We start from the raw sequence: 27,757 nt of genomic DNA, 5'->3' as shown, positions 1-27,757 counted from the left end.
GCACTTAAAAGTAGACATGTGCATTCGTTTTCGTCCGAATGTATTTTTGTCAGAATTTCAGGTATTTTCGTTATCGTTTTAACAAACGATAACGAAAGTGCAGAATACGAAAACCGAAAGATCCGACGTAAACAAATGCTTTATTTTCGTTTTCGTTGCGACAACAGTTTGATATAGATAGGAGCTTCGACATGACGCTGACAATAACAATCTGTGTCTATCGAACCTGTGGTCGAATGTGCCTAACCTTAACTCTATTAGTCCAAGATTATTCTACATAGAGAGAAAAGATTTGACATAGAGAGAAAAGATTCGACATAGAGAGAAAAGATTGCTGCTGGAATTGGGTGGGGGAAGTAAAAAATAATATAATGATGATGATGAATGTTATTGGCCGATTGTAACCAAAGAGGAGGGGCAGTAAAATAGCTAGAACTAAGTACACACGTACAGCCAACTTACATTCACTTACAATTTGCTAGCAGAGAGAGACACACGCACTGAATCATTTCAGAAGACAGTCAATCTTAGCTGGTCCGTTTGTCAGAGAACCTGAATTATTTAGCAATTAAGCATAAGCACAGCAGCAGAACTATTGTGAAGCAAGCTACAGTTCAACTTAACTTTTTCATAATAATCTGCTGCTATTGTGTTAGTGTTGTGAACTTGATAGTGATACTAGTGTTGCTAGTGTTGTGATAGCCTCAGAGGCTGCCCGTGTTGTGGGGGGGGGGGGATTTATTATTATAGATTCTATATTATAATGCCATATCAATATCTGACACAATGTCGGATGCCGCACCTGCCATTGCACTTGGAGATTGAGAAACAAATGTGAAAGTTGGCTGACTGTTGGGGTAGAGTAGACCATTCAACATGAATGACGAAGATTTGACAAAGCAACAAAAAACATACAAACATTGAATCTTTGGCTTATGGTGTCTGTCGAAAGTTCTTAGAAGATTCGACGGAGCAGCTAAACTGTACGACGCTGCAATCGTACATTTCCGGTCAAATGCAACTGCCCATAGGCATAGAAAAATTCTAATGTTGGTTGACTAGTAAAATAATTAATAAATATAATTATTACTATTCATACAACATTAGAATTCTACTACAGCTAGCTTGTAGGCGGAAAATTCGACCGGAAATGTACACGTACAGTTTAGCTGCTCCGTCGAATCTTCTTTGAACATTTGACAGACACCATAAGCCTTCAATGACAGATTTGACCTTAATTAATTAGAATTTTCAGACTAATGCAATTTTTAACGAAAAAGGAAATAAATAAAAACGAATTTCAGAAGTAACTAAATAAAATTCCGAAACAAAATATTTCAGTGTGCACATGTCTACTTCAGATCGCCAAATTTGGCAATTCTGAATACTGTAATTTTTTAAAAAATCTTCGCCATTGGCAGCCGAGTAAACCGGAAGTGACGTCGCTTCCGGGATTTTACATCGTAGACCCGATCAGACCAAAATCCAGATGGCTCTGGTCTCCCGGTGGGACAAGAGGCCCAGTAAGAGAGGCGGAAGGTGGTGGGAGGAGGGGTTGTCCCCTCCTGCCCCTTTAGGATAATAGCCGCATCGGTTGTTATAACTAAAGAGCCAACCGCCAGCTCTAAAAAACGGTACCGGTCCAGATATAACCCCTTCAATCCATGAACGCAGATTTTCGTACGGTCAGCATAAAGGGGTTAAGAAACATGTGATGTGTATTTATAAAACATAGCAAAGCAATTCACCCAGTAAAAGTACATTCTGTGCAAATTAGGGCAAAAAAATGAATGTTATTAGGCAATTTCCTGCGCTGGTTGAAACTTTATTTTAAATAGAAAACACCACATTTGACCACTAGATAGTGCTAACTATCATAAAAATGTACTATTATACTTAGTGCCATCTAGTGGCCAAAATGCAGTATTTTCCATTTGAAATCAATGAAAAACACTCGACCAGCACAGGAAATAGCCTAATAACATCTGCTTTTTTACCCCATTTGCACAGAACAAACATACTTTCACTGGTTGAATTGCTGTGCAGTTTTTTTAATAAATATACTCCAGGCATGTAAGCTGTATTCTTAATTCAACCTCTGCCATTTTTATCTTTTTTTTTTTAAATCAGAAATAAAGCTTATTGAACTGTAACAAATAAACATAACAAATACAACCAGTATACAGGTTGGTAGTGGTGTTCCAAAGTTCCCATTATCTATACAAGATATGGTACTTCCAGAGAGCTGTAAACACTTTTAAGCTTCATGTACACTAGCTAAACTTGCTCCTAAACTTGAGTGTAGCACCCTGGAGTTTAGGCAGGGTTGCTCCTCACAAATTTACTTGCCAGGAGTAGTTATCCTGGTTGATTGCTAGAGATTTATTGATTTCTCCCTATGTTTGGCCTTGTTGCACTTTTCTCTTCTACCACTTGGTGGCTGGGTACTTGGTGGTACTAGATACGAGAACACAAGATCAGGTTATGGGTATATGGGGTATCTCAGCCAAGGGGCAGGGGTTTTCTTGAATCCCTTGGCCTGCTGGCAGAGCATATATATTCAGGTGAGGTCAGGTGTTCTGTGCCACCTGGACGGCTGTCTGGGTGGACGTGTGTCATATTGCCCGGGCTACTAGGCCGGGGATGGGGCCTATCCCGGGCACATCTGGCTGCTAGGCTGTCTGAGGGCTTATCCAGAAGCAAGAGAGCAGCGCAGAGTTGGAACTGCAGCTTGCAGTCCAACCAAAAGTGACAGTTCTGTTGGCCAGAGAACCTGTTGTGGTCGGAGGTAGGGGGGAAGCTGTCGCCAGTAAGGGACTATCCACCTTATTACCAGGAACCACAGTGAGTAACTGAAGCAAGTCTCGGAGCAGTAATCTCACCAACCGGGGACGTTGAAGAATCAGGAAACTTCAGTGGGAATCAACCTAGGGACCCGGCCAGCGGAGGTGATGCTTGAAGAGCAGCCTTGTGTATCTAGCCAGGGACCAAGTGGGTCAGCAGGGGTAAAGCTTGAGAGGTATCTAGCATGCCAAGCTAGGGACCCTGCAGAGAAGCGGGTGTGACGCTTGAGGTAGATACCACCATGAAGATTGGAGGAGCTCAAGAGATTCAGTGGCAGTGAATCAGTGGGCCTAGAGAGTGACCGGAAGCTCAGTGCATTGAAGAACTACAAGGAGTGATTGTAGTGAAAGTGAAGGAACTGTTAAGCCTTGTGTTTGGAACTGTTAAAGACTGTTGCCATAGGAGACATTCCTACACATGCAAATGTGGCATCTTGCTGGATGCCTTTCCCTGCATGGCTGTCCTCCTATTGAAGTCTCAGAGTCTGCCAATTAATCTTGCAATTACCTAAGTGTGTCCTAGCCCTAACCCTCCCCCCCACCCCCCGCCCCCCCAAAAAAGTTTGTTAAGGGAAATAAACTTACTTTTGCATCCAAGAAGTAACTTTACACTATACACCCACCATGCCTCACAACCTACTACATACAGAAGGATGTCAGCTATCCCTGGCCCTGGAGGTCCTCATCAGATCAGTTATGTGGACAGACTGAGGATGTCTTTGCAAGGGGATCTATGTCCTAAAGTGCGGTCCCTTGCAGTAAGGCCTGGCTGCTTGTTGCGTGAAATGCAGCTGTGCCTCTTGCCCCCGGAGTTGTCCCTGAGGAAGAAGGGAAACTACTGGAGTTTAGGCAAGGTTGCTCCACACAAATTTACTTGCCAGGAGTAGTTATCCTGGTTGATTGCTAGAGATCTATTGATTTCTCTTACTTTTGCCTTGTTGCACTTTTCTCTTCTACCACTAGGTGGCCGGGTACTTGGTGGTACTAGATACGAGAAGGGCAACACAAGGTCAGGTTATGGGTATATATATCTCAGCCAAGGGCCAGGGGTTTTCTTGAAGCCCTTGGTCTGCTGGGAGAGCCTATATATTCAGGTAAGATCAGGTGATCTGTGTTCTGTGCCACCTGGATGGCTGTCTGGGTGGACGTGTGTCATATTGCCCAGGCTGCTAGGCCGGAGATGGGCCTATTCCGGGCACATCTGGCTGTTAGGCTGTCTGAGAGCCTATCCAGAAGCAAGAGAGCAGCGCAGAGTTGGGACTGTGGCTTGCAGTCCAAACAATAGTGACTGTTCTGTCGGCTGGAGAACCTGTCGTGGTCGGAGGTAGAGGGGAAGCTGTCGTCAGTAAGGGACTATCCGCCTTTCTACCAGGGACCACAGTGAGTAACTGAAGCAAGTACCGGAGCAGTATTCTCACCAACCGGGGACAGTGAAGAATCGGGAAACTTCAGTGGGAATCAAGCCAGGGACCCAGCCAGCGGAGGTGACGCTTGCAGAGCAGCCTTGTGTGTCAAGCCAGGGACCGAGCAGGCCAGCGGGGGTAAAGCTTGAGAGGTATCTAGAGTGCCAAGCTAGAGACCCAGCAGAGAAGCGGGGGTGAAGCTTGAGGAAGATACCACTGTGAAGATTGGAGGAGCTCAAAGGATTCATTGGCAGTGAATCATTGGGTCTAGTGAGAGACCGAGAACTCAGTACATTGAAGAACTACAAGGAGTGATTGTAGTGAAAGTGAAGGAACTGTTAAGCCTAGTGTTTGGAACTGTTAAAGACTGTTTCCATAGGAGACAGCATTCCTATACATGCAGATGAGACGTCTTGCTTTAAGAACTATACACCCACCATGCCTCACAACCCACTACATACAGAAGGATGTCAGCTATCCCTGACCCTGGAAGTCCTCATCAGATCAAAGTAGGCCTGGGCCCTTGCTAAATGAGTTTAGGAGCTTTTGGTATTTTTTTGCCATAGCTCATAAACTCAGCTCCATAAAAGCCTATGTGTCAATGTACACTTAACTTTTTAGCAGAGTTTAGGAGCTGCTGCAGTTAGGTGAGCTTCAACCTCTTTCTCCTGAATGCGTAAGAAGCAAACCTTGGCAAAACCGCTAAAAAATTGCAGTGTGATTTTGGCGCGTTTTGCATTTTCCTGCAGGCGTGGTAAACATAGGCAGGGGGTACATGAAGCCCTTAAAGCACAAACACATTGAAGATCCACAATTGCAAAGTACACATACGATGGAGAAGGATGTGGTAACAAAAGATAGACAACAGACCTGGAACTTCCAGCTAATCCCCCCCAGAGCTTTTCAAATTTACCCGGGCATCCCCAATGCTGAAAAATGACTTTTTTCAAGCCTGAGAGTGTCGCCCGTGCTAAGTACCTATTCTTTATGGGTGGGGGCCTTATCAGTCATCCACTGTTGTAGAAGGACTCTATGGGTCAGGAAAACGACTATATTAAAAGCTGCTGCCATTTTTATCTTTATCTTTATCTAACAGACATAAAGTGAAACACAACTCCCATATCCTCTTGTCTACCAAGGATGGTGTCATCTTAGGGCCCTTTCACACTGGGGCGGTTTGCAGGCGCTATTGCGCTAATAATAGCGCCTGCAAACCGACCCGAAAGTGCCGCTGAGGGCTTTCACACTGGAGCGGTGCGCTAGCAGGACGGGGAAAAAAGTCCTGCTAGCAGCATCTTCGGAGCGGTGAAGGAGCGGAGTGTATACCGCTCCTTCCCCGCTCCTGCCCATTGAAATCAATGGGACAGTGCGGCTTTACCGCCGGCAAATCGCCTCTGCAGAGGCGCTTTGCGGTGGTTTTTAACTATATCTCGCTCGCTAGCGGGGGTAAAACCCCCCCCGCTAGCGGCCGAATACTGACGGTAAAGCGCCACTTACAATAGCGGCGCTTTACCGCCGACGCCGCCTCCGCCCCTGTGTGAAAGGGCCCTTAGTCTCTAGATCTGCAGTTGCCATAGTGCTGCACACACTCTTGTTGTCACCCACACTATCCCAAAGATCAGCTTACGCAAAGAACTTCCACAGCGAACAGACTTAGCCATGACTGTACTAAATGGCATGTTTGAAAACTATGGTCCCTGTGTTTGAGCTCAAGTCCAATCAGGCAGGTTGTACGTTTATGAGCTTCCTTAAGATATGTAAGGTTACTATGTTATCTAGGATAGATTTGGCAAATATGAGTGTGGCACCAGCTCGGTACTTCTATCAAGCACTCTTTTCCTATAGCCATCAAAGTAGTGTTGACTTATTGTGTGACAAATGTTTCCAAAGTCATGAGGAATAAGACTGGTATTTACACTGTGATAAAAGTCATCCCTTCATCCGTCACTTGGCAGTTCACCTGCATCACTGTATGCACAAGTATTACTGGATCTGTCATTCCAGTTCTACATACACACACTATTTCTATGGATGTTTTTACATGATTGCCTACATGCACATGAGAAAGGGATGAATAAAAAGAGATTACAGGATAACTTTGCTGTGCTTTTTCTAGGCTTTTTGTTGACGTGTACAAACAAGGCCAAGGATAAATCCAAGGGAAAAACCAAGCTTAACTTACCACCAGTATGCGTTAAAAGCAGGGTTTAGTCTTCACACATTTGCAAATCAATGCTCTGTGGCATACGCATGCATTTGTAAATGTGTTTTTTTCTCCTATCTTTTAGGTTACTCAGCTTGAGTGGTAAGAGGCTGCAATACTTGTGTTAGGACCTGATTCACCTGCTGGGGGGCACTGTGGTTCCCTGGGGCAGAAAGCTGTAGTTCCAGTTTGGGAGTTCCAGTTTGGGATAAACATAAATCTATAGTCAGACAATGAGGTTAATGAAAAAAAAATGGGCAGCCTGGATGGACCACTCAGTCTTTTTCTGCCATCGCTTTTCTATGTTTCTAAATAATATACACTGATTTGGGTTAGTTTCACCAAAGAAATGTAGCAGAATACATTCTGGCCTAAAATTATGAAGAACAATTATTAATTTGCCAAATTTTTTAACAGAAGCGAAGAAGCGTTTTTTTTTTCAAAATTGTTGTTCTTTCTTTTTTGTTTATTTGTCAAAAAAATAAAAAAATCAGTGGTGATTAAATACCACCAAGAGAAAGCTTTATTTGTGTGAACAAAATGATAAAAAAATTTGTTTGGGTACAGTATTGCATGACCGCGCAATTGTCATTCAAAGCGCGACAACACTGAAAGCTGAAAATTGGCCTGGGCAATAAGGTGGTAAAAGTGTCCTGTATTGAAGTGGTTAAATCCCTCTTGCGATACTGTAGTTTACCTCCATGTCAGTGTTTTGGTTTGTCTTGCTTGCTGCCCTATAATGTATGTCAGTTTATCCTGCTCCTGATCTAGTCCTGCACCCTGCCCTTACATCTGCTCCCATTGTTCCTGTACCCAGTCCTGATTCCCCCTTCCTTGCATCTCTGGTATTCCCTGAGACTTGTGCTTCCTATGTTGTATGTATTTTGTACATGTTGTATACAGTTAGTTTGTCGTTGTTTCTGTTACTTTGTTTTTTTATGTTCGCTGTTTGCTGGTCTGTGCATGTGTTTTTCTTTACTATTAATACATTCACTTTACTATATATCATTTGGTCTCAGTTTTCTTGTGCAGCTACACAGATCCGGTCATCTCAGCTGTTGAATCCTGGCAACCTGTAAAGGCACTGTAAACTCCCTGCCTAATCCAGTGGCATAAAATCATTGAAAATGTAATAAAACGCTGAACAAACTGCAGTGTTCCCTGGGTTAAATTAGCAGTTCACTGAATTATTTTATTGGCCGCATGAAATTTTTATTTCAAAGAACTATTCTTCATACTATGTTTCCTATTGTTAGAGCTCCTTAAGGAGGAATGTTATTGCAAGTCTTAGTTTCCTGTTATACTCTTCATTTTCTCATTCCATTACTTTCTGTAATATTTGACCATAAAATAAAACTTCAGTTTTCAAATGCTCATCTGGTGTTTATCTCCCTGGATCCCTCTCTTAATTCAGCTAGAACCTATTCTAGTGGGCGTCCCTTATGAACCATAGTCATATATATTCTTAATGGATGTAATAAACATCTACCCAGTAGAAGATGTGCCATAAACTCGCTGTGAAAGTGAAATCTATAATGTGGACAGCTAAATATAATCAAAGCACAATAATATTCAGATAAAGCTTTTTATTGAATGCATTGGGTGTCACTCACATAACTATTTCAGTCCCAATATGTTTAATAAGCCAAAGGGAAAACGAATCATCTTTCATGAGGACAGTCATTTGCATGCACCACAATAAAAACACAGTGCCCTGTAAGAACTTGCAAAGATTATGTACCTCTAAAGTTGCCCTTCATTCAGATGACTTTAATGTCTTTTCTCAAGCTTTCTGGTTAACTAAGCTAACCAAGTCCAGTCATAGTCTCAGTGAATTATATGCAATCTATGATACTTTCTTAAAGGGTATCTGTGCCTTTATAGCCCACAAAATACTGCAAACAGGTTAATACGTTGGCTGTGTTTTTTTTGTTTAAGAGCCCTTGCACACTGGGGCGGTTTGCAGGCGCTATTGCGCTAATAATAGCGCCTGCAAACCGCCCCGAAAGTGCCGCTGCTTGTATTCCAGTGTGAAAGCCCCGAGGGCTTGCACACTGGAGCGATGCGCTGGCAGGACGGTAAAAAAAGTCCTGCCAGCAGCATCTTCGGAGCGGTGAAGGAGCGGTGTGTATACCGCTCCTTTACCGCTCCTGCCCATTGAAATCAATGGGACGGCGCGGCTATACCGCCGGCAAAGCGCCTCTGCAGAGGCGCTTTGCGGTGGTACTTAACCCTTTCTCGGCCGCTAGCGGGGGGTAAAACCGCCCCGCTAGCGGCCGCATACCGACGGTAAAACGCCGCAAATAATAGCGGCGTTTTACCGCCGACGCCGCCCCCCGCCCCAGTGTGCAAGGGCTCTAATATTTTTGTGTGTTTTTAAATGGTTATGTTAAGTTCATGCTGCAATATTACCATATTATACTTTGTGAGATGATCAGTAGGAAGAATGTCCCTAACATGAGTGGTACATGGGAAATATGCCCCTTACAATGGTGGTCAGTGGGAAAAATGCCCCTTACATTAGTGATCAGTAGGAAGAACGCCACTTCCCAATGTCAGTGGGAAAAAATGCCTAGAGGCATTGGACATGGAACTATCCAGGCACAATCAGATGGGAGATCAATCAGCCACAACTCAAGAAACCCCTAGCAAACACTGGAGGAACCCTAGAGTTCCCCAGAACCCTGACTGAGAAGAGCTGCTATAGAGCATCCTGGTGGCTCTTTAACCTGTATCACTTAGTGTCATTTATCATAGCCATGGACCACAGTGGGGAGGGGATAGGCCGAAGAAAAGGCCACATTACTTACATTTAAGAATGCCTCCATTTCAGGTCTCCCAGCAAACTTTACAATGTATGTGATCATACAAACAGACATCTCTGGATGTCTGCTTTCTCTATCTCCTACCTGTTTAGCACTTTAAAATGACCACAATGTGATCTTCAAGTCTTCATATTGCAATGGAGACTCTAGGAGTCAGAGATATAAAAGAGATAATACTTTGAGTATAAAAATCTCCTCATACCACATTGGTTTTTCTCCCCAGTGTTCCTCTGTGCTATCATCTCTGTTTCCAGAATACACTACATGGTTGTCATACCTACCGCTTCCACTTTTCTGTAGCCTTATACTGCAATGGTAGCCAGCAAAGGTTACTTCCCAAATACACAAAACTCTTGAGAGACCAAATAAAGTATCCACCACCTGTAGTTTCTTTCTCTGTAACTTTATTTTTACTGATAATAACTTGTACTCTTCAAAAGTCAATTTCATCTTGTAAATTAGTCCCTTAGGGTTAGTTTTAGCATAAGGAGCAATTGGCTTGTGCTTAGAAGCATTACATTCTAGGAAAAAGAAAACAATATACCGTAGTTAATGTCTTATGTTACTTCATTTAGCTATAAAACCAAACTGGCTGCTGCCCTTGCAAAATGCCGAATTAAGTATTCAGCTCCGACCATTGAATATATATTACCAGAGACTGTACGGAAACAGGAACAAAGAGCTTCAACGGTACCACTCTATGCTTGGATCAATACAGCCAAAGTCAGGTATGAAGAAGCTTTCCTTTATGCCTGTTTGTGTCTCATTTAATTGACCACAGAGTGATAAGAATAAATAACCCAGTTAGAGTCATGTGATATGTGCAAGATGTGGTACCTTCCAGGTTTTGGCTTAAACACCTTAAAGTCATCTATAACTACATTCTTTGACAATTCAATTGAAAGTTTCATTACATGTTTTTCTCTTTTGTAAACTTTTTTTTTTATTATGCATTCCTTTTAATAGCAAAGATATATGACAGTTTAAGACTACTCGTACTAGTAATGTCATCCTAGCACAACATTCCCCATCCCAACATTGTTAGTTTTAGATAAAATGAAAATGAAAGATTAATCTTATTTTGTGTCCAGAAACAGTCAAAAGTTTTTCCTATACACCTTTCCACAACTTTTTGTCAGAATTGCTCACTTTTGCTGCTTATGTATTGACTACCTAAAGCCCCATACACACATGCCAAATGTCGGGAGACATCGGCTAGTTCAATAAAAATGGCCGACATTTGGCCCGTGTGTATGTCGGTCTGTCTGGCCGGCTTCTGTTGGACGGGGTTGAAGGAAAAAATAACTTTTAGTGTGTACCAGACATAACTTGCCTGCCTTCCTGCAAATGGCTGTGAAATTACGGTAATTGTCCAGGGATTACTTTTGCCTCTTTCCAGATACAGCTTAGCTTGGAGCTATCAAAATCTTCAGCAGTGGATAGACATCTTATAATCAACACAAGATTAGGTCTTCGTTTTAGTGATCAATGGCATAAAAATACAGCACTTGAAGAGATCCTTGAAAATGAAATGTTATTTATAACAAATATTGTGATCTGTTTTCTATTCAGAATTGGTTTTAATGCTGTACTGTATTTCTGTAATTAGCCTCACAGAGGTATTAAACACGTTGAAAAAAGAAGGATTCACTCAGGTGGAATCTCCCTCAGACCTGGATGGATATAAGTATTGCTTGGATGAGCACTGCCAGGATTTGCTTTTGTTTCCAACTTATCTTAAAGAAGAGCTGACCAGTATGGAAATGTTCATTGATTATAAGACTGTATTACAGGTATGCAAACGTTTATTACATATGGAATTGTATAAAGGCAAGAAGCCTAAACTATGATAAGCGTACATATGTATGTGTAGTACCTGTGTTGCAAGCTAATGTGTATACAAGGCTTGTGTATAAAGCATGTGTGTTAAGCTGTAAGTATGTATTAGGCATATGAATGACATACTAGTAAATAGTAAATAGGAATCAGCAGGCTCTAGGCAACACCACAGTGGATAGTCTTCATCTGGTATCTGAATTATACAGTAAATGCCTATTGTGATCAGGAGTGGGAGAGGAATGCCATACTTAAAGGTGAAGATATCCTTTAAGGTACATTTAGTGAATGGTTTTACTGATTCGCTAAAATTGCTGTTAACAGGTGTAACTATTTTTTATCTCCTTCAGTACATTCATTCATAACTAGATGTATTTATACACAAACCTCTTTTTTCCAGTTTTGGATAGAGTAGGAAAGGGTTAAAAGCCCTGCCAGTTTATTTTTTGCTCTCTGAGTTCTGTTGAGGAGATTTCCCTTCACTTCTGGTCCCAGAGATGCAACAGGAAGTGAGTGTAAATCTCTACAAAGTGAGGAGAATTACCTTATTAGACATTTGTCCCCAGAATAAGTGCCCCTATTGTAAAGTTTTGTGTTTCAGCTAGAGAACATGCCAGGAACAAAAGTTCAGAAAGAGTCCATAAATATATTTTATTGACATTATAGGAGACAGCCAACGTTTCGGGGTTAAAACCCCTTACCCTTCATCAAAGCTTTTGAATATTTCTGAATGTCAGGTAGACTCTGAAAATAGCTCCTGGATCAGTTGATCGAAATCAGGAGTACAGGATTTCAATTGGTGTCTTTGTCAGCAATGGGGCAGCATATTACTTTACAGTGGAACTACACTTCATCTGAGCACCACAAACCAAAAATGCTGTTTAATTAATTTTTCATATTTAAAGCAAACTCGCCCATCCATTCATATGGGTCCAGTGTGAGTCCAACAGACAACAAACTGATTTGCAAGGCCAGTGATGTTGGATTGAAATCGGAGTCTTTTACAACATTATTGGAGAGGAGAATGTTGTTCAAGTTACGTTCTATCTTGGACGACTCCTCCCACCCACTTCACAATACGCTGGTTAGTCTGTGGAGTACCATCAGTTACAGATTGTTACACCCACAATGCACCACAGAGCGACACAGGAAATCATTTTTGCCTGTGGCGATCAAGATATATAAATCTTTTCTGTGAGGACTGGAGGCTGGATCATAAACAATCTGGTTGTTTATGATCAGAATTTTGTCTTGTTTTTATAGTATGTTGGTATTGTATTGGTTATTATCTGGGGTGGCGTTAGAGAAAGTGGTGTATTATTTGTATTTGGTAGTTTGCCTGTTATTTTAATCTGTGTTATTTATTCTATGTTGTAAAAATTGTATGGATGTTTTATTTGTAGTGTAGTTTTATTTTTTTTATTTGGTGTTAATGGCTGTTATCGTAATTTTGTTGTGTTTTGCATCTTGTTCAGTCTATTGTGATCTTGTGTTGTCTTTGTTAAGTGTGTCTGTGTCATAACAATTTCCCAATTTCTCTTGGGATTATTAAAGTATTCTGTATTTTGTATGTCTCCATGCTTTATTTTGTTGAGAAATCACTTTGAGAAACACCCCCTAGCATTTATGGCTGTGGCCATCTTGAGTAAGGGCAGATGATTCATGTAGCATTTACTTTGTGGATTCCATCTGCCCTTAGCTCAGGCATGCAGACAGGAGAGGGTGTACTTAGCTGAGAAAACCCTCCTCTCATCCTCCTCTACTGAAGACTCCTGGGATGTATGATATTATTTGCCTAGGCATGGAAACCAGGAAGTAACTGAAGAAATGTAAAAAAGTCGTTTAAAACAAGCAAATATGATATGCTTTCCTATCCATTTATCCCCCACAGTCATTACCTTTTGTTTCCACTTGACCCTCCCTTCTAGATTGTAAGCTCTGATGAGCAGGGCCCTCTGATCCCTCTTGTATTGATTTGTATTGTAAGTGTACTGTCTGCCTTCATGTTGTAAAGCGCTGCGCAAACTGTTGGCGCTATATAAATCCTGTATAATAATAATAATAATTTACTAATGCTAGTAGCATAAGGATTAAAAGTAGTCAGTGTTGATTGAGCGAGTGACGTTCCACTTTAAGAACCTTTGTTCCTGGTGCTTTCTCTATCTAAAGCAATAAGCTTGACACTAATCCTTCCCCCTCAACTCAAATCTTTAAAAATAAAAAGGTTTTGGCCAGACACACACTTTAAAAAATACTTTCCATAGCTAGTTTGTATTTGAGTTAACCAGGACAGCTTAAGGTTTCCAGGTGTTTAGCTCTTCAAGAGAGCCAGAACCCTGGGCGAGGGCCCTTTATGTCTTCCACTGACAGTGACACAGACTTTGTTTGTGGTGTTGACACAAAAAAGGAATCAAGTGCAGAGGTGATTATGTTGAAAATAGTTATACTGGTCTTTGATAAAAAAGGATTACATTTACAAGTGCATGAGTGCAGCTAAACAATTAGTAACCATAAAACGATTGATTAGGCAACCCAAATGGTCATGCGTCATTCCCTACTCAGCGAATGTGGGCTGCCAGACAGTGATATTTGTCTTGGAAGCATTTTTGTCCTCTAGTTTAGGAAACCGCACATAAAAGCTGCAGAGCTCCCAGAAGAGTGTGTGTGATTTATAACTCTATTGTCCACTCTCAGGATTGTGAACACAGAGGCACAATATCAGTGCATCAGTGAGAGGGTTGCTCAGCAACATGTTTATGTCAGGCTGTTTATCACTGGAAACAGAAGCTGCCCAGTTTGGGAGCTTGATCTTTTAATCCCTAGAAGGACAATGCCAACATGAAATATATTGCCTTTCTGTGAGCGTTTTTTACTTTGAGTGCTGCATGGGCAGAGATAGTGTAGGAGTATAATAAGTCACCATGGTAACCATCATAAAGACAGAAGATATGCGTAGACCACGTACTGTATTGTCTGCAGAGACATTAACAGGTTTATGTCTTGGGAGCAAAGTTACAGACCCCCTTTTACTGCCTGCATGTCACTTCTGGCATTTATTCAATGCATTTTATAAATTGGCAAGTTAAACGTATTGTAACTAGCTAACAGATTTAACAGTTTGTTAAAATACCTCTGATAATATCAATGTAACTCCTCAAAAGTCTAAAAGTGACAATTATAAAAGGAAATAACAACCCTGCTCAGTTGTCCAGAAAATATTTCACCAAGTAGTGTGCCATTTTGACTAATACAAAGACTTATTGTGGCCAACTAGTAGCCATTGCTTTTACTCCCAAGACTTAACAGACTCAAAGAAACATCTTGCCATAGTTAGTAGTGAGTATAATTGCTTTTTAAATGCGTTTTTCATTTCCAGAAAGACATACAAACTTAGAAGGTACAGTGTCGCAGGCTTTCTGGCAAGCCTCCATTGTTTATTGAAAGGTGACGGCAGCACAAGTGGTGGAGAACACAGACCCAGGGTCCTGTACTGGAAATTTTTTTCGTTGGGACACCTTCACTTATGAACTTTTTGTTGTCACATTTTGTGTTTTAATATGCACGTATTTTTTCTAACATAATAATCACGTATGGACTTTTTTTCACTGGATGTTTTTTATCTGATCATGATCAATTATATATATATTTTACATTATTGTAAACATATATATTACATACACTTGTAATACTGTTTTATCATCCGACACTGCATTCTTATTTATACAGTGATAGCAGTTTTGATCAAGTATAAGGTACTCGACTTAGTAGTAGACAAGGAAAATGGAACCATAAAAGGAAAGATACTAGCCCAACTGATGAAGCGTTAGGGACCACAAGATGCATAGAGGATGTCAAGCAATTAAGGGAAGATCACAAATTCCAGATCACTCATGTCCATAAATAACATAAGCTTGTCTATATATCGATTACATGCTGAAACATATTCAAAACGTAAAGAGAATGAAGGTATATTTTGGGTCTTGGTGAGACATGTATGGTACTGCTGCCAGAGAGACAAGCCAAGAATGCTGAAGGAAGATAGAAATGAGGAGGAGAAAGAAGAGAGAAAAAGAGGAAGCATAAGGGAGGAGATATGTGTCCAACCATGAGGAGGAGTTGACAGGGATGAAGTTCGCCATTTCTTTAGTGATGTGTTGATTTGGATCCAGGGGTCGCAAATATTGTTATATTTTTGAGGATGTTGTGTATTCTGATTGATAGGAGCTTCATGGTTTGTACCTTTTTAATTTGGCTGAGAAGTAAAATCCCAATAAAACACATTTACGTTTTTGGTTGTACCATGAAAAAATGTGGGAAATTTCAAGGGGTATGAATATTTTTTCAAGGCACTGTACATTATATATATGTTTTCGTTGTATAGCATGCAGATGTAGGTTCTACTCACAAGGCTCCAGTTATTTTGCCGGGTGGCAGTGGGATGTTTATAGCCCAAGTGCGGCTGCCTCTTTTTCATGTATTGATGTTTAGGGAATCGAATGTGATAAGAAGAAAAGTTATAAATATCAGATAGTAATCCCTTTCTAGAAGGTACAACTTGATATATACGTTTGAACTGGGGAGGTTTTGCAAAGGTGGCAATGGTGAAAAGGAGCAAGAAAAGTGAACTGTGGGAGGAAATTTTGGCCATCAACTCTTCCTTGATTTAAAAGATAACTAAACCCAAGAACAAAAATGTATTGCATTGCAGTCCTTAGATGTGGTGACTGCATAGGTTTTTCTTGTCTGGCAAAAAAATGTTCAGCAAGTTCAGAAAATACCTGTTCATCTTTGCCAGATGTGCATTGTTCTTATCACTTCCTGTGTGATAAACTGTTAGCAAAAGAAATGTTTTCTTTCTCCCGTAATCTACTAATCTCCCCATTTCCCATGTAATACAGATGAACGAAGACCGACATATTTAAAACCCAGCCTGGATGTCAAATATGGCTCCCTCTGTAGATACAGGGGGTAGTGAATGTAGCCACCCAAAGACAGGAAGTGTGTTATTTACAGGGCAACCAGGTGAAATAAAGAGAAAAGGAAAAAAAAAAGAAAACAAATGCAGCTAGCGCATCTAATGCTGGCCATACACTATACAGAAAATCGGCCGAAAAATCGTTCATATAGACACTTCGTTCGTTTTTCGGCAAGTTAATGGGCACAAATCGATAATCGTTTGTGACGTTTTTGTGGAAAAAAAACGAACGGCAAGTTTGGAAATTTTCTGCCGAACGTACGATAAATTGCAAGTTTAATGCGTTCTTTGTCCGTGAAAAAACGAATGGTTGCTACTGCGCATGGTTGAAAATAATTTAACCCGGAAGGGAAATATTCGTGTCAAATACGTTCGCGTCCAAACGTCATGACCAATCGTCAACACCAACTATATAAAGGCCCGCACACACGATCGGACTTTTTGACAACAAACATGCAAATTAGCAGTTCTGGAGCAACATCTGACCGTGTGTACGCTCCATCGGACAAATTATTTTTTAATTTGGACTTTTGTTGGCTACGAACGGACAAACTTTCTGTCAACAAAACTCCGATCGTGTGTGCACAAAATACCATCGGACTTTAGTCCAAAGTACAAACACGCATGGTCGGAAGCAAGGACCATCACGAATTTTTAATGGCTTAAGAATAAATCTGCTTTGCTGGTTATACTGACAGAGTACAGACAAACATATTTTAGTTAGGATTTGTGTTCTAGTGATATCAATCCTTTTTTTTGTTTTTTTTTTTAAGGCCATTTTGCTTATTGTGCATTCACAACATAAATAAACTTACAAAATTATTAGACATGTTCTCTGTCCTCACAATTAAAAATTAGAATTTCAAAAGAAAAAGAGCAAACGATACACATCAAAAGAAAAAATATATCTTATTAAATCATACTGAAATCAAAAAATTCAACCTGCTAAATTATTAGCCCCTAAACTCCCCACACCAGTGGCCTTGTTGTGGATCCTTGGGGCTGCTTTTGCCACTGACCACCATGCTGCTCAGGTGGGTGGGCTTGCTGGGGTGGGTAGGTTTGTTGTGGAGGAGTGTTGTTCAAATGACACACATGAGATTTAGTGGTTAGCTCTTGTTTCCTGGCCTTGCTGAAGAGCTGGATGATTAGAGCCTCACATAGCTCCCTTTGATCTGCGTCAAGCTCACGGAGCTTACTAGCATTAAAACTGCCAAACCCTTCAGCACTATCGGGTGCTGTGTTTATCAGAGAGGTAGCCCTAGTTAAGAACTCAGCTGTGGCCTCATCCAGATGTTGGCTCTTCCTGGCCCTTTTTTTGGGAGGACGCAGGGGAGGGATCCTGCACTCAGTTGTTGTCTGGCTGCTGGGCCCAGGCTCTTCTTGGCTCTAAAGTTCCTGTGTGTGTAAAAACAACATCATTTTAATTTTTGGACATCATTCATCAACAATTTTCATGTCATGACTTTTTAATTTGTAATGTGTCCAAATAGGAAAGAAGATCATTCTGACTCCAGCATTTCTCATTCTTGTCCTAATCCTTTTTGGCCACTGCTGTCTATTGATATGGGACTCACTTTTTGAACCCAAAAAAATTACTATGCATTCAGGGTCGTAACTACCACCATATTGACCCATGCGGGCGCTATGGGGCCCGCAGCCGAGTGGGGCCCAGTGAGGATAAGAGCACCGCCGGCACAGTCTACCAGCCAGAGGAAGAGAGAGGAAAGGAAGAGGCGAGCTGTCTGTATCAGCAGAGCTGAATTGCCCGATGTAAGAGCTTTCATTAGGACTTCCAGTGTTCCCGGGGCTCACGTCACATAGCTCCACCTTTTGGGCCAGTGCATTTGATAGAACGCCGATCCAATGCGGGACATGTGACGTCATCAAAGGCATCGGGCCAAGAGGTGGGGCTATGTGATGAGCCCCGGGAAGAGGAGAAATTCAAATGAAAGCTAGTACAGTGGCCAATCCTGCTCTCTGCTGATCTTAGTAGCTTGCCTCTTCCTCAGCATAGGTGGGGCTGTATGGTGCACAGGCAGACCAGGCTGTATTGGGCACAGGTCATGCTGTATGTGGCACAGGTCACGCTGCATTGACAGTAGGGCAGCTGTGGGGGGGTGGGGGGGGGGGCTGTTTGCAGTGTGCCCCATACAACATTTTCTAATTTGCCAACCTATAAAAGTCTATGGTAGAATTCCAAAGTGATCATTTTAAGAGATAATATGCAAGCTAATTGCCATTAGGGATGAGACCAACACCCCCCTGTTAGTTTTGCAACAGAACATTTGAACAGGCCAAAAATTGATTTTAACACGTGAACACCATTAAAGTCTAATGGAGTTGAACATGAATAATTATAAGTGGTAATTTTAAAGGCTTATATTCATGGTATTGCCAAAAAAAGTGTTTGGTGACCTGGGTCCTGCCCCAGGAGACATGTATGAATGGACAGAAAAGTTTACAAAACACCCATTTTTTCATGAACAGTGATTTTAATAATGAATAAAGTCAAACAATAAAAGTGTAATATTCCTTTAAATTTAGTACCATGGGGGGGTGTCTATAGTATGCCTGTAAAGGGGCGCATGTTTCCCCTGTTTAAAACAGTCAGAGAGCAAAATGACATTTCAAATTAAAAAATGTCATTAAAAATTATGAACGGTAGCGACAGAATTTTGAACCAGCTTCTTTTCGCGGGGACTCTCGGATTGCCTTTGTCTCGCACACAAACAGAACGTAATCTTACATCACACGCTCGTTCGATTGATATACACTATCTAGGCGTGAAAACTCCGCTACCCGAACGGCATCACGCATTCGTTCGTACCGCGTGTTAACTTGGCATAGACGGCGCATGCCTGAAATTCTGCCCCTGACGTTCTTTTTCTTGAATATTGCCCGCCCCTTTTCTCTTCGGTGCGTAGTGAGGAGCAAACATGGCGGAGACACATGTGTCAGAATACAGATCCAGGAAGGCCACCAACATGTCATTTGAGGAGATGGTGGAGATGGTTTCAATCTTGAAAAAGCAAGATTACGATGGGAAACATGGCCCATATGCCCATCCCAATTTGGTAAAGGACAAAATCCTGACTGATGTGGTGAAGGCCTTGGAGCAGAAGTTTGGGGTCCATAGAAAGAAGGACCAGCTGAGGAAGCGCTGGTCTGACTTGAAAAACAGGGAGCCAGATCAGTACCTCAAAATAAGGAAGGAACTTCGAAAAAGTAAGTACTTGTGTGTCCCATTTATGATTCTTCACTTGCCTGCTTCTCCATGTGCTTTTCTGGACTGTTATACTGAATGTTCGTAGGTGTTAAATAACGTTCGCGGGTAGGAAATAACGTTCGTAAAGACCAACAGTGATCGTTTGCCAATGAATACGACTTTTTTAAACTGATATAGGCTTATGACTGTTTTGGTCATGATCATTTATGTGATTGAACGAATTTAAAAGACATTGTTGTCTAGATGTCTTTGAAATTTTAATTAATTGATAAATAGATTCAGTGGAATGTAAGGAGAGGACACAGCAGCTGGTTACACATCTGGACTCAGGAGCACTAGTGTGGGACACCATAAAAACTTGGCACAAAAAGGTAAGTATTGAATTTGGGGTCAAAGGTCTTTTTAATCATAACCAATGAGTAAAGGGACAGGGGATTATAGCGGTGCTAAAGTATTCCAGGTGAATAAGAGAAAAGAATGTCAAATTAAAAACTTTTTATTTCACAATATTAAATACATAGAGAGAGCAATAAAATGGTTAACAACCAAGAAGCATAGATATTGCGTGCAACCCAAATGCGGTAGGGTAGGCTGGATGGAGAAGGCCATCAAAGAAAGGGCTCGGTTTCATGTCTTCAACTTGGTTCTCTTCCTAAACAGACAATTGTACACCACTTGAAAGCAATGTTTCATATTCCTATTTCGGGCCATAAATATCTGTGTGCTAAGTATACCTTTTTTTAATTGTTCATAGGGAATCAAAGACGCAGACAACAGGGTCAACAGGACCCCCAACCTCGCCGGGACCACCAACATCTCCGGGAGCCACAACCTCGCCGGGAGCCACAACATGGCCGGGAGCCACAACATCGCCGGGACCCCCAACCTGAACCCAGCACCAGCATCACACATGATGAAAGAGAGGTGGGGGAAGTGGGAGCCTGTACCTCACCAGGTGAGTGTCTGACACCCCAGCTTCAGGTAATCTATGTATGCCTGCATATTTCTAAATACATGTTTTTCTCACTTTTTTAGGTGATGTTCTGGTTGTGGAAGAGCCACCTGACCACTTTACAGCAGACAGCGCCCAAAGGCTCATAGCTCAGATCATGTTATGGAATGGCGAAATAGATGCCATGAGAGCTCGTCTTAACACAATGCAGCAGGAAATGAAGGACATGATAGATGTTTTGGGTAGAATCTAAACACTTTTGACGTCCATAAACATCTATCATGTTCTTCATTTCCTGCTGCATGATTATGTCCAAATTATTGTTTCTGTTTGTTAATTCAAAAAAAAAAAAAAAATTTTTTTTAAATTTTCTAAACTAATCAACAAAATTTTCCAAAAAAAATAATGACCAAAAAAATGAAAAAAAAATAATGATATAAAAATTAAAAAAAAAAAAAAAATTATTATCAAAAAATAATTACACACAAAATATAAAAAAAATATAAAAAAAAAATTCCCAAAAAAATTTACATATTTTGCTAATGTTGAACTTTGTAAGTTCGTGGTTGTCATACAAGTTCAGTTTGATAATATGCCTGTTTGTACAAAGAAAAAAACGCACAGGAATGTGCACATATAAAAACATTTTTGAAAAAAAACAATGTGTGTTTTTTTATTTCAGTGCTCAATACCAGTATATTTGTTAAGTTGCTGTGGTTACATTGACAGTGTACTCTAAAATGTGTGTAGCTGAGACACAGCACAATATAATAGTTAGCTCAAAGTGAGATTGTCACCTCATGTTGCACATCAGGTTGGTTTGCACTAGTGGCAAAAATTAAAAAGATCAAGGCTATTTGCAAAGCTAGTAAACAGACAACAGTATTTCCTTGAAAATCTCATTTTATTTGGAAGTAAAATAATTAATCAGCAAGTAAAAAAGTAGTCCATATATTGTTCACTGACAAGACGGGCATTCTGGGAGCCCAAACCAGCACATGCACTTGCCATAGCTGGCATCACAGCCTATTGAGCTGGTCGGGAAAAAGGCTCATCACTTTTCTCTGAGGCAATGTAGCCTCATCTGCCCCAAAGACAAAATTTAGTACCTCAATATTGTCCAGAGCATTTGGAAAAATTAAGGTCCCTTTTTGTATACGATCCTAAAATTCAGTACGTATCATCACATCTCCGTCAGAGTGGCGTCCATTCATCCCAACATCCAAAAAAGGCTAAATTCAAATTATATGCTCCCTCACCCCCTCTGGTGGCACATTCCTAAACTTTAAGGGGGGGGGAGTTGAATTGGTAGCTGGTTTTGACAAGTAAACCTCTACACTTCCATGAGAGCTAAATGCATGAAAAATTAATTATTATTTTGCCTGACCATCTATCTTTTTTTTTTTTTTTTTGGAAAGAATTTTTATTGCGCACATATCATAATAAAATAATAAAGAGACAGTACAATGGTTTAGGATTACAATTTCCAACCAGACATAAGTAAAAAATTATATGTTCATCACAGTTTTTATCACAAATGAATAAATCCGTCTCTTTCTCTTTTTTTTCCAATATAATTGTGCATTTTCTTTATAACAACAAAGAACCAGCAAAGAGAGGGGAGAACCCCCCCCCCCCCCCCCCCCCGCTCTAATAGAGAAAGAAAAAATAAGAAAAAGGAGAGGAGAACCTCCCGTAACAGTGAAACCAAACTCATTTCCCCCCTGAGATGTCCGCACTCGGTGCTTCCCAAACTAGTCAAGAAAAAAAAACACATGTTCCAAACTCCGCAAGAGAAAAAGGGAACCCACTCCCCCCTCCCCTCACCATTAGGGAATTGAGAATATAAAAACAGCAGCCCTTACTGTCTCCCATTCAATGTCTCTCCTTCATCCAATGTGTTTTTCGAATCCACCCATCTAAACCAAACCTTCCTAAATTTTTTGGGAGCTCCCCTAGCTTCATATGTCATTTTGTACATCAGGATATCCGCATTAACTATTTTTATCCACATTCCCAATGTCAGCTGTTCTTCATAAATCCAGCGTCTAGCAATAAGTTTCCGCACCCCGAAATATAGGATCCTAAGGAATAACTTAGTATATGTATTCATCTCTTCCTGGTCAAAGACCCCCAGGAGACAACGTAAAGGTGAGCAAATGTTGGGTAAGGCGAATTTATCGCAAATAAATTCAGTTACTTGCGACCACAGTGGCCTTACCTTCCTACACTCCCAAACCATATGTATGAAAGTTCCCTCTGTCTCCCTGCACTTATGACAGAGGGCTGTTTCTTTTCTTTGCATGTGGTATAGTCTAACAGGAGTATAATATTGTTGATGGAGGTACCTAAACTGAATCATTTTGTCTGTGGAGGAGATAACAGTCACCACATACGTATCTAGTACCTCCTGCCACTGCTCTTCCGACAACTCCGGGACAACCACTACCCATCGCTGCTTGGCTCTAGCTGTCATTGTCTTTATTCCTGGTCCCACCCCCCCATAATATCTAGAGATTCGCCCCGATGGTTCGGGGTCCATCACAGCCTTCTCCAAATCCGTATTCTGGACCAAAATTGTATCCCCCCCAAACTGCACTCTCGCTGCATGTGTCAACTGCATATATCGATACGCCCATGTTTTGGGTACATTAAACTGGACTCTCAATTGATCAAAGGTGGCCAGCCGATCGTTCTGACAAATCTGATGTAGGTATTTAATACCAAATTTCGCCCAGGTTTTTTGCCCATCTGGTAGTTTCAAAAATTCCCCCAGGGACTCGTTGTACCATAGCGGACTATTCGGGGACATTGCCAATGGCGTATCTTTTCGCCATTGGGAACATATGTGAAATACTTTCCCAGGAAGTGCCAGGACTGATCCTATCTTCCTTCCCGGAATGCCCTTTCTATAGAGTATATTCAGGAGTGTTTCCTGAGAGGTAGCCAATGCCGCCTCAAGCAAGGTAGTGGCATTGGGTTCCTGTGGGAACATTCTCCAGTGCAAGAAAACTAATTGGGAAGCCATAAAATATGAGCGCAAATCTGGAAGTGCCAACCCTCCCATTGTGACCGGAAGTTTTAGTATTGCCAGGGACACTCTAGGCGCTTTGGCCCCCCAGAGTAACCCCACAACAATTGTGTCAATATGTTTAAATATCCGTAACGGCACAAAAACAGGGGAGTTCGAGAGAATGTAAAGAAACTTGGGCAGGAAAATCATTTTAAATAGATTTATCCTGCCCAACAAACTAAGCGGCAGGTTCCTCCATCTCTGTACCCTCTCTCGAAAATTTCCCACAATGGGTGACAGGTTATTTTCCAGATACCTAGAAATGGGAAGCTGGACCTCCACCCCCAAGTACCTGAAAGAGGTGGATAGTGGGATAGGACAATCCGAAGGAACCACCACTTCTTTATCAATAGGGAATAGAGAGGATTTCTTCCAATTTATACGGAAACCAGAGTAATCCCCGAAATCCTGTATCAATTGAAAGGCTGTCGAGAGTGAAGGTCCCGGGTCCTGCAGGTATAGCAGCATGTCATCTGCATACAGAGACACTCTTTCCTCAAATTCCCCAATCCTCAGTCCAGTTAAAGCTGTGGTGGATCTTAATTTGACTGCCAGAGGCTCAATTGCCAGGGCAAATAGGAGGGGCGAAAGGGGACACCCCTGCCTAGTGCCCCGGAATATTGGGAAAGGGTCCGAGATAATGCCATTGATCCTTAGTCTAATCAAGGGATCCGTATATAAGAGCCGTACCCATGAAACAAAAATGGGGCCAAAGCCAAATGACTCCAGGAGGTGAAATAGATAAGGCCACTCCACAGAGTCAAAGGCCTTCTTAGTGTCTAAAGAAGCCACCATTCTGGTCCCAGAGTTGTCGTGAGTTGTCTGGAGGTTTAAGAAGAGTCTTCTAATATTCATATGTGCACAGCGGCCCTGTATAAATCCTGTTTGATCTGCGTTGACTAGCTTCGTGATGACCGTTTGTAATCTACTTGCAAGAACTTTGGCCAGAATTTTTGTGTCAACGTTCATCAACGAAATCGGCCGGTAGGAGTCACATTCTCGGGGATCCTTCCCCCCTTTGGGGATCAGGACCACCAAGGCCTCTCGCATTGACGGAGGTAGTCTACCGTCCGACTTCGCCGCATCAAACACCTTTAGTAACCGAGGGGCTAATCCATATCGAAAGGTATAATACCACTCGGATGGGAGACCGTCCAACCCCGGGGATTTCCTTGGCGGGAAGGAGGCAATTGCCTTCTCCACCTCCTCCACCGTAATGTCAGTTTCCAGTGTGTTTCTGTCTTCCAAGGTTAGCGTAGGGAGATCAATGTCATTTATATAAGTCAGTAACTCCGCTGTCCCCCGAGGAGTACAAGATTTGTATAATTCAGTATAGAATTGGACAAAGATTTTTAAAATTTCAGCCGAATCCACTATGTCCAGCCTACAATTATCATATATTGACTGAATATGTACCGGCACATAATCCGGACGCGCCAAGTATGCCAGAAGCCTGCCATTCTTGTCGCCAAATTCAAATAGACGCCTGCGTTGGGCTAGGCCAAGTTTTGTGGTGCGTTCCGTAAGGAGCGTCTTGTACTCCCTGGTTCGCATGCGTGAAATCAGCAACCTCTCACTAGTGGGGTCCCTAATATATTCTGCCTCTGCAGAAATCACCTCTGTTTCCTTACTCTGTATAGTGGAAGCTAATTGCTTCTTAAACCCATGAACCTCCGCTATAAACACTCCCCTTAATGTGGCCTTAAAAGCCTCCCACTGAAGAGGAGGAGTTCCAAAACTACCATTTTCTACCCAGAACTGTTTAATGGCCTCGGAGCACTTAATTATTATATACTCCTCCTGAAGCCAACTCGCCTCCATCTTCCAGAGGCGCATACCCGGTTTCAGTCCTAAATTAAGTTCCAATAACATCGGAGAGTGGTCAGATATTGCTCTGGGTAGGTAGGAGACCTTATTGACCATACTGATTCCCTCCCCCTCCGACAGGATAGTGTCTATTCTGGAAAGAGTTTTGTGCGTTTCCGAATAGCAGGAGTACTCCCGCACCTCAGGATGATGGAACCGCCAGACATCCTTCAACCCATGAGTAGACATCCACCCTGCAAGGGGGTTTGGTGTATCAGCTTTACCCCCCAATCTATCCAAAGTTGGTACAGCCACAGAATTAAAATCCCCCAAAAGAAATATTCTCCCTTCTGCCACCTCATAAGTAGCTTGCATCATGTCATCTAGATGGATTACTGAGAAAGGAGGAGGAACATAAACATTTACAATTGTTAGCAATGTATTCATCACCTTTAGCACCAGGATAACATATCGCCCCTTAGTGTCAGTGCGAACAGCTTGTATAGTTATGGGGAGAGCTTTAGTTACCAACGTGGACACCCCCCTTGCATATGAGGAGTAGCTGGCATGATAAGCTCCAGCTATATGAGCCCTCTTAAGAGAAAGAAGCCTGGAGCCCTGAAGATGTGTTTCCTGGAATAATATTATATGGGGTTTGTACTTTTTAATGTAGTCAAATACTAGCGATCGTTTGAATTTTGCATTCAGGCCTCTGACATTCCAGGCCAAGATGTTAAGCTTTACCTCCATAGTGTAAGTGAGCTAGAAAAAATAAATAAAGAAATTTGGGGGTCATTCTCCATCTGAAATAGAGAACACAGCGAAGACAGCAGGGCTCCAAACCTCTCCTCCCACAGATAGAAATCACAGTATGCATGACTAAATGCCCCGAGTGCAGACCATCCCAGACAAATGTAAACATCACTTCCCCAGTAAACAGAAAAAAACCTCCCCTCCCCCCTCCCTGCACCCAGCCCCAACTTGCTAGGTACTTTTTTCCCATAACCTGAGTCAAAAAAATAGGCAGCAGAGATGCGACTTAAAACTGTCGCATAAAACCAGTTCCTTCACCGGAGCTCTTGAGCAAAAAAACAGTTCCCTTTGGAAAAAAGAGAAGAAAAAAAAAATAATAAAAAAACACACTTTCCTGCTATCCGGATAGGAAAATCAACTCTGTTCGTGTCCAATATATCTTCCTTTAGAGCAGTTCACAGACTCATCATCAAACCAGAGGCACAAAGCAGCATCAAGTGGTTCAATAGCAAAAGTTCTCCATGGTAGTATCTGTATATCAAGGGCTGCCTGAAGGGAGAGCTGGTAGAATAGTTTTCCAGACAGATGAACTTTAATCAACTACAAGGCTTTCCTAGAAGGCTCAAACGCATCGTATGGAGAATAAAAATAAGAAGACCGAGAAAAAAAAACAGTATTCATCACATCAGTGGTAGGGTAATCCAGAAAGATAGTGAGAGATATCATCCCTAGCCCATCTTGCCTGTCACTCCCTGTTCTTTCCGGTGGGGTGGGGATCATGGTGAACGAGAGGCCGATTTACCCCTGCGATTTCCACGTGTATCTAGCCATTCCGAAGCTTCAACGGGGTTTGTAAAAAAATATGTTTTTCCATTTTCTACTACGCGCAATTTAGCAGGATACAGCATACTGTAGATCAAGTTGAGGTCTCTCAATCTTTTCTTTACAGGTTGAAAAGAGGCCCTTTGCTTCTGTGTAGCCGCAGAGAAGTCAGGATAGACTGATATTCGATAGCCATCAAACGATAGTTCAGGGCCAGTCCTGGCCGCACGTAATATATTCTCACGGTCTCGAAAGTGGAGTACCTTCGCTATCATAGACCTGGGAGGGGCTCCTTTCGGTGGGGCTCGGCCTGGAACACGGTGCGCCCTTTCAATGGCGAATAGCTTCGTAAAAGTGCTAGGTTCCATGTGATCAGTCAGCCAGTGTTCTAGAAATTCTTCAACTCGCCTTCCTTCCACCCCTTCAGGGAACCCCACTAATCTTATGTTGTTCCTTCTCATGCGGTCTTCCATGTCGGCCATCTTTAAAGTGTGCTCAGACAGGGTCTTTTTTGTCACCTGTGCAGCCGTATCCAACGGCCTGACAACATCTTCTAGAGAGGCAATGCGACGATCTGAAACTTGCGCTTTTTCCCTTAGTTTCTGCATGTCATGTTTTAGAAAAGAAAACTCCATCTTGAGGCCTTCAAAATGATCAATCAGTTTAGTTTGGCAGCCCTGTATTGCATCCATAATCTGAGCCAGGGACGGTTCCTCCTCCCTCTCCACTTCCACTGCTGGTCTGCCCCTGACATCCTGCAGCCTGTCTAAGGATCTCCCCCTTCTCAGTGATCCACCTCTGTGGGGTTTAGGACTCACCCTAATCGGTGTGGAAGGCTGCTGTTGTGGGCTCTCCTCAGTCCTCTGTAGCGGCGGCCATTCTTCCTCCTCCTGTGAGCCGGCGCCATTTTGGGATCCCCAGGCATATCGCGCCAGTCTTTCTCCTGCCGTTTTGGGCCAGGGGGGGCCGTATTTAACCATCCCCGAAGGTTCCCGGGGGGTCCCTGCACACATCCCCTTAGAGTCTGCTAAGAATTG

The 27,757-nt window shown here is 42.0% G+C and overlaps 1 protein-coding gene across 1 annotated transcript in view; it reads left to right on the top strand.

Moving 5' to 3' along the window:
* The window catches only part of NSUN7 (NOP2/Sun RNA methyltransferase family member 7), a 164,597-nt gene that overhangs the window by 102,559 nt on the left and 34,281 nt on the right, over positions 1-27,757 (top strand). The window contains exons 5-6 of the mRNA XM_073608536.1: positions 9,850-10,002; positions 10,884-11,067. Coding sequence (XP_073464637.1) covers positions 9,850-10,002; positions 10,884-11,067 — 337 coding nt within the window. The remainder of the gene's footprint in view (positions 1-9,849; positions 10,003-10,883; positions 11,068-27,757) is intronic.

The sequence above is a fragment of the Aquarana catesbeiana genome, linkage group LG01, assembly GCF_042186555.1.
Source record: "Aquarana catesbeiana isolate 2022-GZ linkage group LG01, ASM4218655v1, whole genome shotgun sequence".
Classification (NCBI taxonomy): Eukaryota; Metazoa; Chordata; class Amphibia; order Anura; family Ranidae; genus Aquarana; species Aquarana catesbeiana.
The sequence above is the reverse complement of the archived record's forward strand: the minus strand, read 5'-3'. Positions and strand labels throughout refer to the sequence as shown.